The sequence below is a fragment of the Furipterus horrens genome, unplaced genomic scaffold (assembly GCF_987537825.1).
Source record: "Furipterus horrens unplaced genomic scaffold, mFurHor1.1.pri manual_scaffold_5, whole genome shotgun sequence".
Lineage (NCBI taxonomy): Eukaryota > Metazoa > Chordata > Mammalia > Chiroptera > Furipteridae > Furipterus > Furipterus horrens.
The window spans coordinates 37,432,493-37,447,582 of NW_028327175.1; the positions used below are offsets into that span (position 1 = coordinate 37,432,493).

Below are 15,090 nucleotides of genomic sequence, written 5' to 3' on the forward strand. Positions count from 1 at the left end.
GTTAATTGGAGTGTATACATGATGCCAATTATTTCTTATCATTTTTCCCCTTTAATTCCCATTAAAAAACCTGTTCTGAAATTATTCTTGTTTTCATCATTTGATGCTCAGGATTATGTGGGCTATATTTAAATAATTTCCCTATTCTCAAGAATGGATAATAGGGTCTCTTAAGTTTGGATAAGTATGGTTGCCTCCATGTATGTGGATACTTGGATAGGTATTTCAGCTGCCTCTAAATGTCTGAGAAATAAACAAAATATACATTTTAAATATAATTAAATCAATTCTTTAAAAAAGTCCTTGCAAGTTCATTATAAGCCAAAGGAAAAAAATAATTTGAGGCAGAAGTGTAGGTTTTCATCATGTATTTTAACCATGATATATATGTAGCTTTTGACTCTTAGGATCGAAAAAGTTTATAGAGTTTGAGGGCCTGGGAGGAAATCTGTAACGAAATCTTTAACCTAAATAAATAAGTAACAGATCCTAAACTCTGAGTACTCTGCATAATTTTGTGCATATTTTGGGGGTACCCTTTTTCAGATTATCAAGGAACCTATGACCCCCACCAAAGAAAAAGTAAGGGACCAGATATGAAAATGAGGCCAAAGACTCAAGGTCAAACAGCTAATTAGTAGCAGAGCTGGGATTAAAACAAGTCTCTTTCCCAGGTCAGTTCTCATTTCATTATACTGGCAGTCCTCAGATGCAGATTTTGATTCTGAAACACACATTAAGCCACTGTGTACATAATTGCTACTTAATTAGCTCTCTTTCACATTTAAAGCCATTTGGGTTTACATTTCTTGTTTAAAATGACTAGTAGTAAAAAATTTGTGACAGGAGTTCTTTTATTTTACATAACTAAAATTTTTTTTTTTTAAATCCTAAGGTTTGATAACATCAGATCATCATTATCAAGAGACAGCTTTATTTAACAGTTACTTGATATTGAAAGAAAAATTGTGGTTAGGGCCCTGGCTCAATACCTGTATATGTATATATTTTTTCTTTCCATAATGTTACCATCATCACATCCAACAGAAATGCTCTCCTAGGTTAAAATGGAATATACCTGTTCATTTAACATTATAAACACTTTGCTTTCAGAAGAAATAAAAATTACAAAACCAAATTATTATTTAATGCAGTGTATATTTATTATTAGTGGCACTTTTGTGAGATTTTGAAAAAGTTGCACTTACATAGAGTTATCGTCAATAAGAGTTTCTCACTACTGCACACACACACATCGTCGGCTTTTGGTCTTGGCTATCTTGGCTTTCTCACACTAGAGCAATTTGGTAGAGTATTCGGATTTCATTTAAGCTCTCTACTAAATAAATTTTTCACATTTTTATACAATCATTTTTTTTTTTCATTCACTCAATAAATATTGAGTGTGCATCATATATGCCAGGCACTGTTCTAGGTACTTCTCAGTGCCATCAGGCCCAGAACAGTGCTGACAGCAGGCCGTCTCTCTCTTTGTATTGTGGAGTAAACTCTTATGCAGGATTTGCATGTTAGACTTTCAAATAGATATTTGAGAATTGCCATTCATGTTTCAAGGATATGGAGGTACAATACCATAAACACCTTTCTTTGACCATTATGCCTAAAGAATCTGTGATAATCTGGTGAATCAAATATTAATAGACATTTTTAGTTAAGAGAATGCCAGATAAACTTTTAATTGTGGTGCAAATAACACTGTGTGTTTTCTTTTGGATTTCAGTATAAGAAAATTGACTTACAACAAGAGGCTTACTTTTTCCAATAATGAGTTCTTTAACTGTAAATGGAGGATATTGATGATGCGGAATCTCCAGCCTTTAATAAGCCACACATGTCCAGGTGGCTTAAACCCCTGGAGAAAAGCTCAAAAGCCTGTCATTTGGCTCATGCTGATTTATGATTTATAAACTCTCAGTTGAGCCTTTAGTTCTCTTTAGCAATCCTACTACTCACCTTAAAAAAGAAGTATTTTTTTTTCATTACCATTTAGTCCCCTTACAGTGCCCTCCCCAAGCAATCACCACCCTGTTGTCCATGTCCATGAGTCAGTCCTTCTTTTCCATTTTCTGTAGCTGTTCCAGACCTTTTACCCTTTCCTACCATTGTTTAAACTTCTAATAAATAATATTCAGCAGAAGTCCCTTTACTGTATGAGTTCTTAGAGTTCTGTGTGTACTATTCTTAAGTGCATTCAGAATTTCCAGAAGGGTGATACTGGATGGATGCAACTTAATCCAAACTTATATGATCTTAGGAGACTCCCCCACCCTGTGATGAGTATCTGTTAACATACATAGAACACAATTTGGGAAATGGGGTCTGTACTGTTTCTCCTATTTATTTCTGAATCCAACTCTGATCTGATTTCTTAGCTATCAGTTGCCTTGTAATCCAACCAGACTTCTCAGAACTGGAACCCTTGTGTTATTCATGGATGCTTCCCTGGAGACTTGTACATTGCCTTTTACCAAGTTAGAGGATTAGGGAATTGGTTGTTAAGTGGTATAAACTCATGTTTATAATACTTAATGGATAGTAAGGGAAAGAATACAGTCTTTTGTGTAGTAAAGGTAGATCAGATGATCTGATTCATTTGTTTCATTTTACTTATAATGAACTTCCCTTTATGTTTTTACGTTATTCTGTATATTATACATTTTGCGTAGATAAACTTCACCTATATTTATGCAAGCTGAGATTTTTAGCTTAGATTTGGGACACATCAAAAAGACATGCCTTAAGAATCCTGGTTATAGACAGATGGTTAAAAATTATGTAGATAAAAATTAAATGTTTACTGCTTTTATATTTAATTTCAAAGCTTTAAAAAGTTATTTCCACATGCCAGTGACAGATACATGATTGCAGCTACAGCAGTATTTACCCTTTTTTGAGCCATCACTTCCAAGTGCTTTGAAATGACCATTGCTTCAACTTTATAGCAGCCACGGTAAGTCAAAGGTCTTGTGTGAGTGAGTGTGGCAGCTACCATCCTTCATCTTGTCCTGGGTAGCTCTCTGTTACTGTTACATACCTCTGTAATTACTTTAGCAATTATCTAGTACAATCTATTCCCCTTCATACATGAGAAAGGAAGAGGAAACAGGAACTAGATGCTAATGGTGAAATGAGAACACGTTGCCCATTCTCTCTCTCTGCCTTGCCTTACCTTGAGTGCTGTACTTCACATTTTTCTCTGGAGTGTGGCTGAGCCATAAAGAGGACTGAGCATCCCTGTGTTAAAGAGAGTCTGGAAATGTCCTTTTGTCAGAGTAGGCTGGGCCAGTCAGTAGACCAGTGACCACACTGATGACGTCAGTGCTTGCACTTGGTGTATGGTCATTACCAGGCTCCCACAACATGTGCTAGATATCATTTATGTGGCAAATTCTTTACTCAAAAACATTTTCAGCACTTTTAAAATATTGGCAAAAGCACTTTTTTCCTTTAAGCAATTTATGTTCATTGTAGAAATTTTAGGAAAAACACTTCCTCCATACCAACCAAAACAAGGAAAAGATAAAGTCACCTGTAATCACACTGCTCCAAAATATGGATGGGAATGTCTCACTACGTTTCATCCATATTTCGAGCAGATAACTTATCTCTGCTTCTCTTTTGTCCCATGTACTTAACGAAAAAAATGTACCACATAGCCATTGTACATGTCGAGCTCACTGATCTTAAAGACATACACACAGAGCAGGGAGAATTTTCTTCTCAGCTGGTTGTCACAGATGGGAAATAATGATACCTACAGCCCTATAGCAAATGTTCCTTGGTATCCTTGGCATCCTTCTAGGAGAGCAGCAATTCTGACTTCACTGTCTGTCAGGCTATAAATTACTGAAAACAAAAAACTGGGCACTTCTTTTTCCATAAGAACTGCAAGTTTCCTTACTGTCATATCCAACTTTCAGTTAGTCTCCAACTCAGTGACAAGATGGATTTGGGCTGTGAAAATAATTCTATATACCTTGTCATGGAAGGCAAACATTAGGGATAAAAAAGGTGTTTTACATTTGAGTAGAGAGATCATCAAAGCTAGGAGTGAAAAGTTGTTGCTTATTGAAACTAGAAAGTTATTTTGAGACGAAATTAAGTCTTCTAAAACCCTGTCTTTTCTGTTTTGAATAAAACCACATTTTAAGAATGTGCTATGTAAATTAGGAACATGGAAAAATGATAGTAGTTTCATTAGTTTGGAAGTATGAATATATTAGAATATAATCACAACAACAACAAACCCTTGTCCATTATTGTAATCGAAATGCTAGCATGCTCTTGGGAGTTTGGCATTTCCAGCAGTGTGTGCTCATGCTAACAGGCTGGGGTTTTAGTGCACTTGTTGGAAATGCCAACTTCCAAGAGCATATGACATTTCTTAAACAGTAATGATAATAACAAACATTCCATAAAAGAAATCCTTGTGGTTTAAACACATTGTCAATTCTAATTCTTACAGCAGTCCTGCAAGATAGGTATTATTTATTCCTTTTTATAGATGTGAAAATTGAGGCTAAGTTACTTGCCTAAGGTCACTTAACTAGATGTGTTGGAGTTAGAAGGAAAAGTGATCTTGTTTTAGAAGGTTTTAATTCTCTCTAAAATGCAACCTCACCTTGTATTATCCTACATATTCTGTTGCCCCTGACTTTCTTATATAGGATATGCTTTGCTTCAGGCAAAAAAAAAGAATTACTGAAATTTTTGCCAATATATATTTTTTCATTAATCGAATTATTCTGAATATACAAAGAATCCTCAATTATGATGAATCCTATAGGACTTGTAAACTAATCTCTTTGTAAAGGTGAATACTGTCTGATTAATCATTTAAAAATATTTTTATTCTGTTTAAATTTTTTTTAATTGTTCTTCTATTACAGTTGTCCCATTTTCCTCCCATTGCTCTCCCCTGCCCCGCCCACCTCCCCCTCTCCCACAGTCAGTCCCCACCCAGTTGTCCATGTCCATGGCTCTTTCATACTAGTTCCCTGACTAGACCCCTATCTTTCCCCCTTTTTCCCTCTCTCCCCTCCCCTCTGGTTAAATATTTTAATTTTAATTTAGATTTTTAGCGAAGGTTTTACTTAATACATCTTTGTTACCATGAAAATTGTTTTCATTTATTTATTTTTCCTAATGCTCAAACCAGTTTTAATATACCATTCCTAAATTCTTGGAATGGGAAGTGGGGGGGAGCATTAAGACTATATAATGAGCTAGAAGTTGTGTATATTCTTTATGTCACAAGTTATATATTCTTTACTGTTCTGTTTTCTGTGGTTAATTGGGGACATTTTGACTAGAAAAACCTTGCTTAGGCTGTAATTCTCATCCCTAGGTTAGTGGTCCCTGGACCAGCAGCAGCAGCATCACTGGGGGTAATGACACAGCGCCCAGCAGTCTGTGTTACGACAATCCCTCCTGGTGATTCTGATGCCCAGTCTGGTTTGAGAAGCACAAGTCTATACATTCCACATACCAAGCAAGAGTATAAAAGGGGTTTGTATGTATGTTCTTTCATCTAACAAGTGCTTCTTGAGTGTTTCCTCAAGGACAGTCCTCTGTGGCAATGATGCTACAGACCTCTGCTATCTCCTGTGGTGCCACAGACCTCTGCTTCCATCTTAACTCATAAGATAGGAGAGGACTTGTAGAAATAATCTTTAGTTAATTTTAAAGTATCCTGAGCTTGAAGGCAAAGCATTGAGTCACCTGTGATTTCTCCAGAGCAGGGCAGCATTGCTTGAAAGAACCCATGAGTTCTTTCATTTGACAGAGTTAAAGGGGCCTGACCTATTTATTCCAAGGCTGTGCTGGATCCTTGGGTTACAGAGATAAAAGAGGTGCTCTTCGTTCAAGGGTCCTAAAACTTAGCAATGTTTGCCTTATCCTTTAAAATCATTTATATATTGGTATGGAAAGATATATCTGCCCGTTTATCATTTGGATTTTAGAAAACCCATGTTCCTACCAGTCCTTCAGAGGCCCGCATAATCCAGAGGTGTTCTTCCACCTCTCTGAGAACACTTGGAGAAAGGGGGGAGGGGGTGGGGAGTGAGACCTGCTTTGCAGAATTAAGTCTGTGAGAGCTTGGAAATGGAGCAAGGCATTAGGAATCGGTCAGGGCCAAAATGTGGGGGCTCCTGCTGGAGTTGAGGGGTCAGGTTGGAGCTCCAGGGTGTGGGTGGCAGAATTTGGCTCCTGAGGCCTGTATTCCCCCTTCCCAGTCTGAGCACACTTTCTCCTTACTTCTTGGTTCTGGTGACAGAGGTTACTCTCCAGAGTTTCTTCTTCATCCGCATCCCTAAACCAGACAGCCATGCGTTTCCGAAGGTGGTTTTGCTGTAAGGAACAACAAGAGATAAACTTCTAAAAGGATTTTCTAACCCACCCCCCAGTTTAGACCCTTGAAGTAGGACAAAGGTTTGTAGACTGAGAGTTGGTGTTCAGGCACCACAGGGCTCTAATAAACTTAATTTGCACTTCAGAAGTTGGGGACCCAGGTGAAAGGCCAAAGCAGGTAGGGGAAGAAAGAGGGTGCACTGCATTGAAGGGGCAGCAATTAGGTTATTCAGATAGCAAGGGGGCCTGGTTGGTCTGTCTTTTTAAGAAGGGCAGAAGGTTGGAGCTGCTTTGCTTGTATTAGAAAATGTTGGCATCCTAGAAAATGGAATTTAAGAGATTGGTGCAAATAACTTAAATTCCTAAGCACATTGAAGCTTTACAGTTAAAGTAACTCAGATTCTACCTAACTTGTTTATTACCTTCCTGTCTACCCACTCAGAACCTGAGATTGGGCAATGGTGGTTTCTCTCAGTCCTGGAAAATTACTTGATAGTAACAGTGGTGGTAGGGAACCCTTAGTGCTTTAGAATTTGGGATGAAATGGAGTGATGTGATTAAAAACAAAATCTAGCACATCCCCCTTAAACTAGTGCTCCTTCTAGGTGCTCGTTGCAGATAGCCAACTTAGTGGATGTGTCTTTTTTTCAGAAGCAGTTTTAAGTAGCTGTCTAATGCCATTCACATCTAAGAATAACTCTGATCATACACATCCTTGTATGAAATGGTACAGGTACAAGAATCTAACGAGAACAAAACCGATGCTGAACAGAATGCCGCTGGGAACTCTTTGTTGGGCCCATCCAGTACATGCTTCGTAAATTTTTATGTTATTTATATGGTGCGCTTTGGTTTACGGTCTGGTCTTTGCATTAATTTGCCATTGTCTTTCTCTCAAATATTAATGAAGTGTAGGAGTGATTTTGTTCCAAACAGGCATTTTTAAGGTAGACTTAAAAATAAAGTTCTTCCTTTAAAAAATAATTTTCTGAAAGATGGAAACCACTTCATTAATGATTGCCAGCAAAATCTCCTAATGTCTTTCTATAAGCCGTTTAAGCTTAGTATTAGAAATTAGGGCTAGAGGATTTAATTAACCAGCTCACAGGATGCAGTCTCTTTAATTTAGGGTTTCCTTTTGAGAAAATTACGTAGTTGAGGAGGAGTATCATATTTTAGACAAGTTGGTTTTTGAGTTGAGTTTATTGCCTCCATCTTGGGCCCTTTACGTGTCAGTGCTGCTGATTTGGAAATGCAGCACAATTTTAATTACAACGTTTTGTTTTTAAATTGATTATTGCAACATGGTGAATTGGATGTTGTGTTCTATAGTTCGCAGAATTAGGAAAAGTAAGTTAGGTTTTGGAGATCAATGGTTAACTCATCTATTTTAGCAGGAACACAATCAGGTATTAGTTACTGTACATTTAGCCAGTGTAGTGGGTTTAGTTAACTGATGAATATACTTTGTTATGAGAGTGTGAAATCTTAACACTTTTGCGTTTTTTAGTCTTTGCTTTAAAAAAAGAATACAAAAAAACCTCTCACAACCCTTGCCACCCTTTCAGCCATAACATTACATTGCCTTGGTTTCTGCCTTTAATTTCCCTGGGGGTTCTTTTTATTTAAGAAAAGGGTAAAAGATGTATTTGTGTAGGTACTACACCAGTGCTTCTGTTAAATTCTTTTTCAACAAAGAATATGTTACTTGAGCGCTTCATGCACAGGGCACATATATTCCTGAAAAGAATGTGCCCTAAAAGCAATAGTTTTTACTGTATATTTATTTTATGTCAATCAGTTTATTTTAGCCTAAACATTTTCTGATGCTTTGGGTTTGTAACCATTTTTCAGTTAACTTAGCACATATACGTATATGCACAAAATGGCCAATCTTTAGAAATTCTTTAGGAATTTTAAAAACAGTTGTCTTCTGATATGGGTCTCTTTAAAATGCAGCTAAAAATCTAAGCTTAACTATGGAAAATCAGCTTTCAAGGAAAGCTTGTTTCAGGATATCAGTGAAGAAATAAATATTTGCTTTCCAGAAACCTTAATTAATCCTCATTAATGTAGATGATTTGAGTATGTGGTACATGTGAGAAATTTGCCCCTTCAGTGTTTCTCTGCTGAGTCTCATTAACTCCTGACCTACTGTAAGATGCAAGTGCAAATAATGTCATTTCAAAGATCATTTGGCGAAGAGGAGTTATTTCTTCCCTTTCTTAGCAGTGCGTTATAAATAGCAGTTCTTCATTTTCTGATCTTACTCTTAATTATTGAGGACCCTACAGTCCTTTTGCTTACTAAATGTACACTCATGAGAGTTTAAAAGGTCAATAATGTCTAGGTATAATTATGAAAAAAGAGTTTGATCTTGTGGACACCCTGAAAGGTCTCAGAGACCTCTGGGTGTCCCTGGACCACACACACTTTGAGAATTATCACATGATAACACTTTAAAAGTAATATACGCTAGTTGCTCAAAAAACAACAACAACAACAAAAAAAAAAACTTCTATTTTCTGGTTTATCTGTGTATGAAAGTAACACTTTAACAAAATTAACTGTTTGTGTGTTGGCAGACCTTACTAGGAAAATGGGGAAAGAGCTGCACTGAGCAAAGGTATAACTGACAAAGTCTTTGGGTTTTTCCATCCAACATCAGTTAGCCTTCTGTGCCGCCCTTCTCCCTGTAGGCATTCTCAGTGGCCACGCTTATTTCCCAGGTCACCTCACTCGTGAGACTCCCATCCCCCCAGTTTCAGTAGCATAGAAAAATACAGTGCTGTGGATGAAGGGAATGTACCCAGTACCCCTCCCCTGCTTCTCCAGCTGGGAAGGGAAGGAAAGGGAAATAAAATTTAATGAGCACTTTTACTATGTGCCAGGTGCTTTACATATGTTATTTTATTTTAATCCCAGAACAACCCTAGGAGGTATTTCTAGCCACATTTTGCACACAAATAGAGCAAGACTCAAAGATGTTAAATGATAGCATGTCCAGGATACTCAGCATTTAAGCGACAGAACCTGAAGCCAGTCAGTCTCTCTTATTAACCAAGGACTGTACAGTACTGTGCCTTGGTGTCTGCTTTGTTTTTCTTTAGTTCCTGCAGATTGATAATGTGAATATTAATGTTTTATGGACTCTGTGGTGACATGATGATAAAACAATTTGCCCAGTGAGGTTTGTGCTCATGGGATTGACTGTGTTTGACAGATTATATTTTGTAAAGTCCAATAAATATATTTGTAAGAGAGGTTTAGATAATTTCTTCAGTTGTAGTTCTTTGGGAAAAAAAACAAACAGTTAATTATCCACGTTTTAGCATAGAGTGGAAGATTGCCTCTTTTTGTGTCCTCCATTCTGTCATATACAACAGCTGACTATCCCAGAGGAAATTTTGCCTAAAACAGCTGGTCATCATGGTTTGTCAGAACTCCAGAAAGGCAAAATCTGTGCTCAGGAACGTTATTATGTTTCAGGTCACCCAGTACTGAAGAGGTAAGACTGGTTGGTGGTAGAGAGGAGCGTGTGGGCAAAAGATGTCTTACAGCCTTTAGGGATGGTGGAGGGAGGAATATTGTCCTTGGTACTCCTGGGCATGCTCTGGTATGAGTTAGGACCCGCAGAAAGTGAATTGGTGGAAGTTCAAAGGTTTCTCAAACTAGAGAAGCCCAAGTGCATGGCTATACCATCCTGAAGTAAGGCTTAATGGAATTTCTATGTATTGACTCAATATTTGATAGTCTTAAAAAATAATACACCAGCTGTCTTTAAGTCTTTCTGTACCTTTCCTGAATTTAAAGTTTCTTATTTCTAGGTACATCAGTCATCCCAACCTAAAAGTAAGGGGACATCTCCCCCCAACAAAAAACAAATAGGTCTCTATTAAATCCCTGCCAGAAAGCTAGTCAAATTAGAGGTGCAGCTGACCTAGGGGCAAAAAATTTGCTATGAAAAAGGGTGGCAGTATAGAAGAGGAGTTGTTGTGATAGTTGATAATGGCAAAAAGTAGCAAAAAGGCCCACATAAAGAGGACTGCCCCCTGCAGCTGTCTGTGACAGGGAGCGCGGCTGCACTCACCTGGTAACACCCTAAGTGGTCAGCTGAATAGGGCAGCAGGGTAGAACTTACATCACAGATATTTCCAAAAAATGGTTGGAATTCTTAAAGGGGTTTGGGTACATGATAGATAATCTAGAATTACTTGGAAAATGAATGTTTATGAAACTCCTTAATGTTTGATAATGTCAGGTTAATGAAGTGTTACTCTGTCAAACATGTATGTTTATTTGTGTCCTCATATATTTCTTAAATTGTTTGGCAGTCACAATAGTTTGTAGTTTGCTTTCCTTTTAAGAAATTTTACAAGAGTAGTAAATGTTTAATGTAATGAAATGGGATAATAAATTGTATGTGGTGTCAGAATTCAGTATACTTCCTTCTGACTTGTACAGATCACATGAATAAAGAAGTAATTTTTGCAGAACTTTTTGAGGGCTTCATCAGTTTTCAAAAGGGCCTCTTCTTTGATAGTTAAATCAATCTCTTGACGTATCTATCAAGTTACAGCCTTGATGACTATTTAAATACTAACCAGTCTAACTCGTGGGTCCTCAGTTGTTTTGGCTTTGCCTGTGTGTGATTGGGGAAGTTCTCCAAATCACTTTTCGTGGAGAGACAAAGATGTTGACTTGGTGATCAAGAAGAGACATGATGTTAACCTTAGAGAGAGCGATTTTATAAGTGGGCAGTTTATGATAACTATTTTCCTATAGTGATAATTGGTTTCTCTGTACACACATGTATGTGACAGGTAGAAAACAGATTCCTTGCACTAAAATGTATAGTATATATCATTGGGAATTTTCTGGACTCTCTTATGATCCATCCATTGTTATTTGGTGTTAATCTGTGCTTGTCCCACGGATTTTTAGTTCTCATAGATTTACATTACATCTTGTACATAATAAGGCAAGGCTGCCCTTATTCTTCATTTTTGAAATTTTCCTGGATATTTACTTTTTAATGACTTTTCCTCATGGGAAAATATATTAAAATTTTCAAAATCTATGATTACATTTGCCGTGTATCTTTTCTTAAATTGTGGTTTTCAAAAAAACTTATTGCCTATAAGAGATAAAGAAGACTGGAATATTCATTCTGAAACTGGGAGAAAACCTAGGCCCTGGCTAGGTAGCTCAGTTGTTTAGAGCATTGTCCTGATACACCAAGGCTGCAGGTTTGACATCCAACGAGGGCACATAACAAGAATCGCCCAATGAGTACATAAATAACTAGAACAACATATTGATGTTTCTGTATTTTTATCTCTTCCTCTCTCTAAAATCAATAAGTAAAAAATTAAAATATAGTTGAATTTAAAAAAAAGAAAACCAGAGATTTTCTATCATATTATAATTCTCAAAATTTCTCATTGTGAAGCAACAGTAGTAACATTTTTTTTTCAGAAATATGTTTAAAATTGATTAATTTGGTAAAAATTATTATAGCACTTTTTTCCACTAAATGTTGTTGAATATGAATTATCAAGATCAAATTATATTACTCTGAAAGATCTCTCGTAAGTTGAATAGTGTTCCTTCCAACTCTCTGGCCTCATTACCCTCCCTTGAAGAAGACAGCAAGTGGGGTTCAGATGCCCCACGTTTGAGCTCCAAGTGATATCTGGCCATTATTCTCATTTCACATCTCTGAAGCTTCCCAGAGTTCCCTTGTGGTTTGAAGATCCTTTGTGAATGAAGGGGAATCTGAAGAAATAGTGGCGAGCTCAATGAATTTTATTCAAGTAATATAAGTAATGGAAGGCTGAAAGCAAGTCAAAGGCTTTATTTTATAGCTTCAGGTTTCAGTCAGACACTTGAAATTTTTAGGTAATGTGCCCTGGAGGTTCCCAAACAGATCCCTTTAAGGTTTATCCATGGCCTCTGAATGTGCATTTCAGGGAGGGAAGTTGGGATGGAAATGAGTGTGCCAAAAAAAAAAACTCAGGATAACCTTCCAAACACTTTTAGAGAAGATGTGTGAGGAGGATTGTCCCCTGGCCAAACAGGCCAGGAATGACAGGTGACAGTGGTGGTGGAAGGCAATTTTCAGTTGGCCGTATGCTGTAGCAGTGCTTTCTGAAAGAGAATTGTTGCCTGTGTTGGGTGAATGTGTCATCTTCAGACCATTATTAGCAGTACCCACAATGCCATTGGTCAGGGAGATTGTGTAGGATTCCTGTGTGGTTCTCAGTCAAAGCTCCAAGGCCCCTAAGGCCCCTTGTCACTTGTCACGTGATTTTGTGTGCCTGTGTCTGTGTGAATGTTTAACAATGTACATCTGGACTAGCTTTAACTCTATATAATATGAAAGAAAATAATCATTGTTAGTTGCTTAGATGTGGTATACATGAAATTTGGTGGCCTTTGCAGTTCCATCAGCAGACACTGCTTGTACATGCTGCTGTATTGGGAATATGTTATGCATACTACAGAAAAGACTATTAATTAAAACCTTTTTTTTCTGGTCAATGTTTGTGAAAGAGACCCCACAGAGTTATGGAGTTGTTTGAAGGAATAGATGGAGAGAAGGGTGAATGGAGTTTGTTGAGAAGAAAGCTGAGCTGCCCTACTCTACTTTAAAAAATTTTTTTAAAAAGAAGAAGAAAACCATTGATACAGGGATTTTTATCAAGTGTACCACAGATTCAGAGTAGAGTAATGATGGCTTATTAGTATTGTAATCTAACAATTTACTATAGGAATGGTGGTGGTACGTGCAAAAATGTTTTCATATGGCTGTGTAAAATACTTAAGATGTCTGTTGAATACGATTTTAGGGTGTGGGGTGGGGCTTGAGTGGCCTGAATGCTTTTACTTGAAAATAAAAGCTGTCATATTTTTTTCTTGGTGCTGTCAAGTACTGCACATTTCAGAGAATTAGAATATTTCCTAGCATCTGAATGCAGAAGCTAAACTCTCTCCTCCCTTTCTTTCATTAGGTTTCCACTTGAGTGGCACAGTGACAGAACCTGCAATACAATCGGAGCCAGAAACTGTTTGCAACGTGGCCATCAGCTTTGATCGTTGCAAGATTACCTCAGTGACCTGCAGCTGTGGAAACAAGGACATATTTTATTGTGCCCATGTTGTGGCACTGTCTTTATACCGCATCCGCAAGCCAGATCAGGTCAAATTGCATCTTCCCATTTCAGAGACTCTCTTTCAAATGAATAGAGACCAACTACAGAAGTTTGTACAGTATTTGATCACAGTACACCACACAGAAGTTTTGCCAACTGCTCAAAAATTAGCAGATGAAATTTTATCCCAGAATTCAGAAATTAACCAAGTTCATGGTGAGTATAGACATTCATTCTAATGATTTCTCCTGGATTCTTTTTTGTTTGTCAGTTCAACTCGTCCTAAAAATGAACTAAATATGAGGCAGGTCATCAGCATTACTCTTTATGTAGCTGAGGGAATTGTAAGTTTTGTTTTGCATTCAAAAACATTTTTTAAGAAGTGCCGCATGCATTCTACTAGCTACTGTGCCTTTCGTGCTTAGAAAAATCTCTCATTTATTAAAGCTTGACTCTTATACTTTTATATTTGGTAAAATTTTATCACATACTAAATATTAGTTGTGGAAATACATTTTCAGTTAATTCACCCATGTCAGCTGTTATCAGTAAACTGACTTGTGCATAATCAGAATTTTTTTTCTGTTTTCTTTAAACATTTATTTTCCAAGGCAGGAAGTTTGTGACAGGATGCCTAAAATTAAGAAAATAAACTATTCTAGCCCTGGCCAGCAAGCTCAGTTGCTTAGGGCATTGTCCTGATACACTAAGGTTACAGGTTCAATCCACGGTCAGGGCATATGAAGGAGACAACCAGTGGGTGTGTAAATGGGCCAAACCAACATAGCATAGCAATGTTCCTCTCTCTTTCTCTCTCTCTCTCTCTCTCTCTTTCTCTCTTTCTGCTATATCAATAAATTTTTTAAAGTTTAAAGTAAATGCTTAAAAAAATAATTCTTAGAAAAATATTACAACTTATTTAAAGAGGTTAGGAAATGGCTATCGTGGATAAGAAATTTCTAAAGGTTTTCTTATAAATCTTTCATACATTGAGCATATTATTTAATTTATTTGTAAACACATTTATCAGCTGTGCAAAGCAAATAAATTGACTCACAAGAATATATGTGCAACTTTTCAGAAATACACATCACCTATTTCATATAGTACATTAGTATAGGATAAATAATATTGTTAAATTATAGGTTGCTGTGTTTTTAAAACATTCAGACGTATATTTTTTAATTTTTAAAAATATGTTGAATGTGACAATCTTGGCTAAGCCATTCGAAAGCCTAATATTTTTACATTTCTTTAGTTATATTGAGTGGAGATACAGGGCCAGTCAGTACTCATTCCTTTTGTTTTAGGTTTTCTTCAGTCATTTCTTAATATAGCAAATATAAATGTTGAAGGAAAGCAGTTGAGGATTATTTCTCTCCTTTCTCTCTGTCTCTCTCAGCTGGGTGCAGTGAAACAAGGAAGAGGGTAAAACAGAAGAAGCAACAGGAGGTGTAGCCAGATGAATGCTGCTGCCCATGGGGTCCTTCAGAGTTTAGGAGGTTCTTGCCTGTGGGGGAAGTCTAGGGGGAAGGGAAAGGTGTGGGTGTGCTCCCAGGAGGGA

General features: G+C 37.1%; 1 protein-coding gene across 1 annotated transcript in view; it reads left to right on the forward strand.

Moving 5' to 3' along the window:
• Positions 1-15,090, forward strand: part of ZSWIM6 (zinc finger SWIM-type containing 6) — a 196,428-nt gene that overhangs the window by 116,253 nt on the left and 65,085 nt on the right. Inside the window, exon 2 of the mRNA XM_090278935.1 lies at positions 13,386-13,742. Coding sequence (XP_090135061.1) covers positions 13,386-13,742 — 357 coding nt within the window. The remainder of the gene's footprint in view (positions 1-13,385; positions 13,743-15,090) is intronic.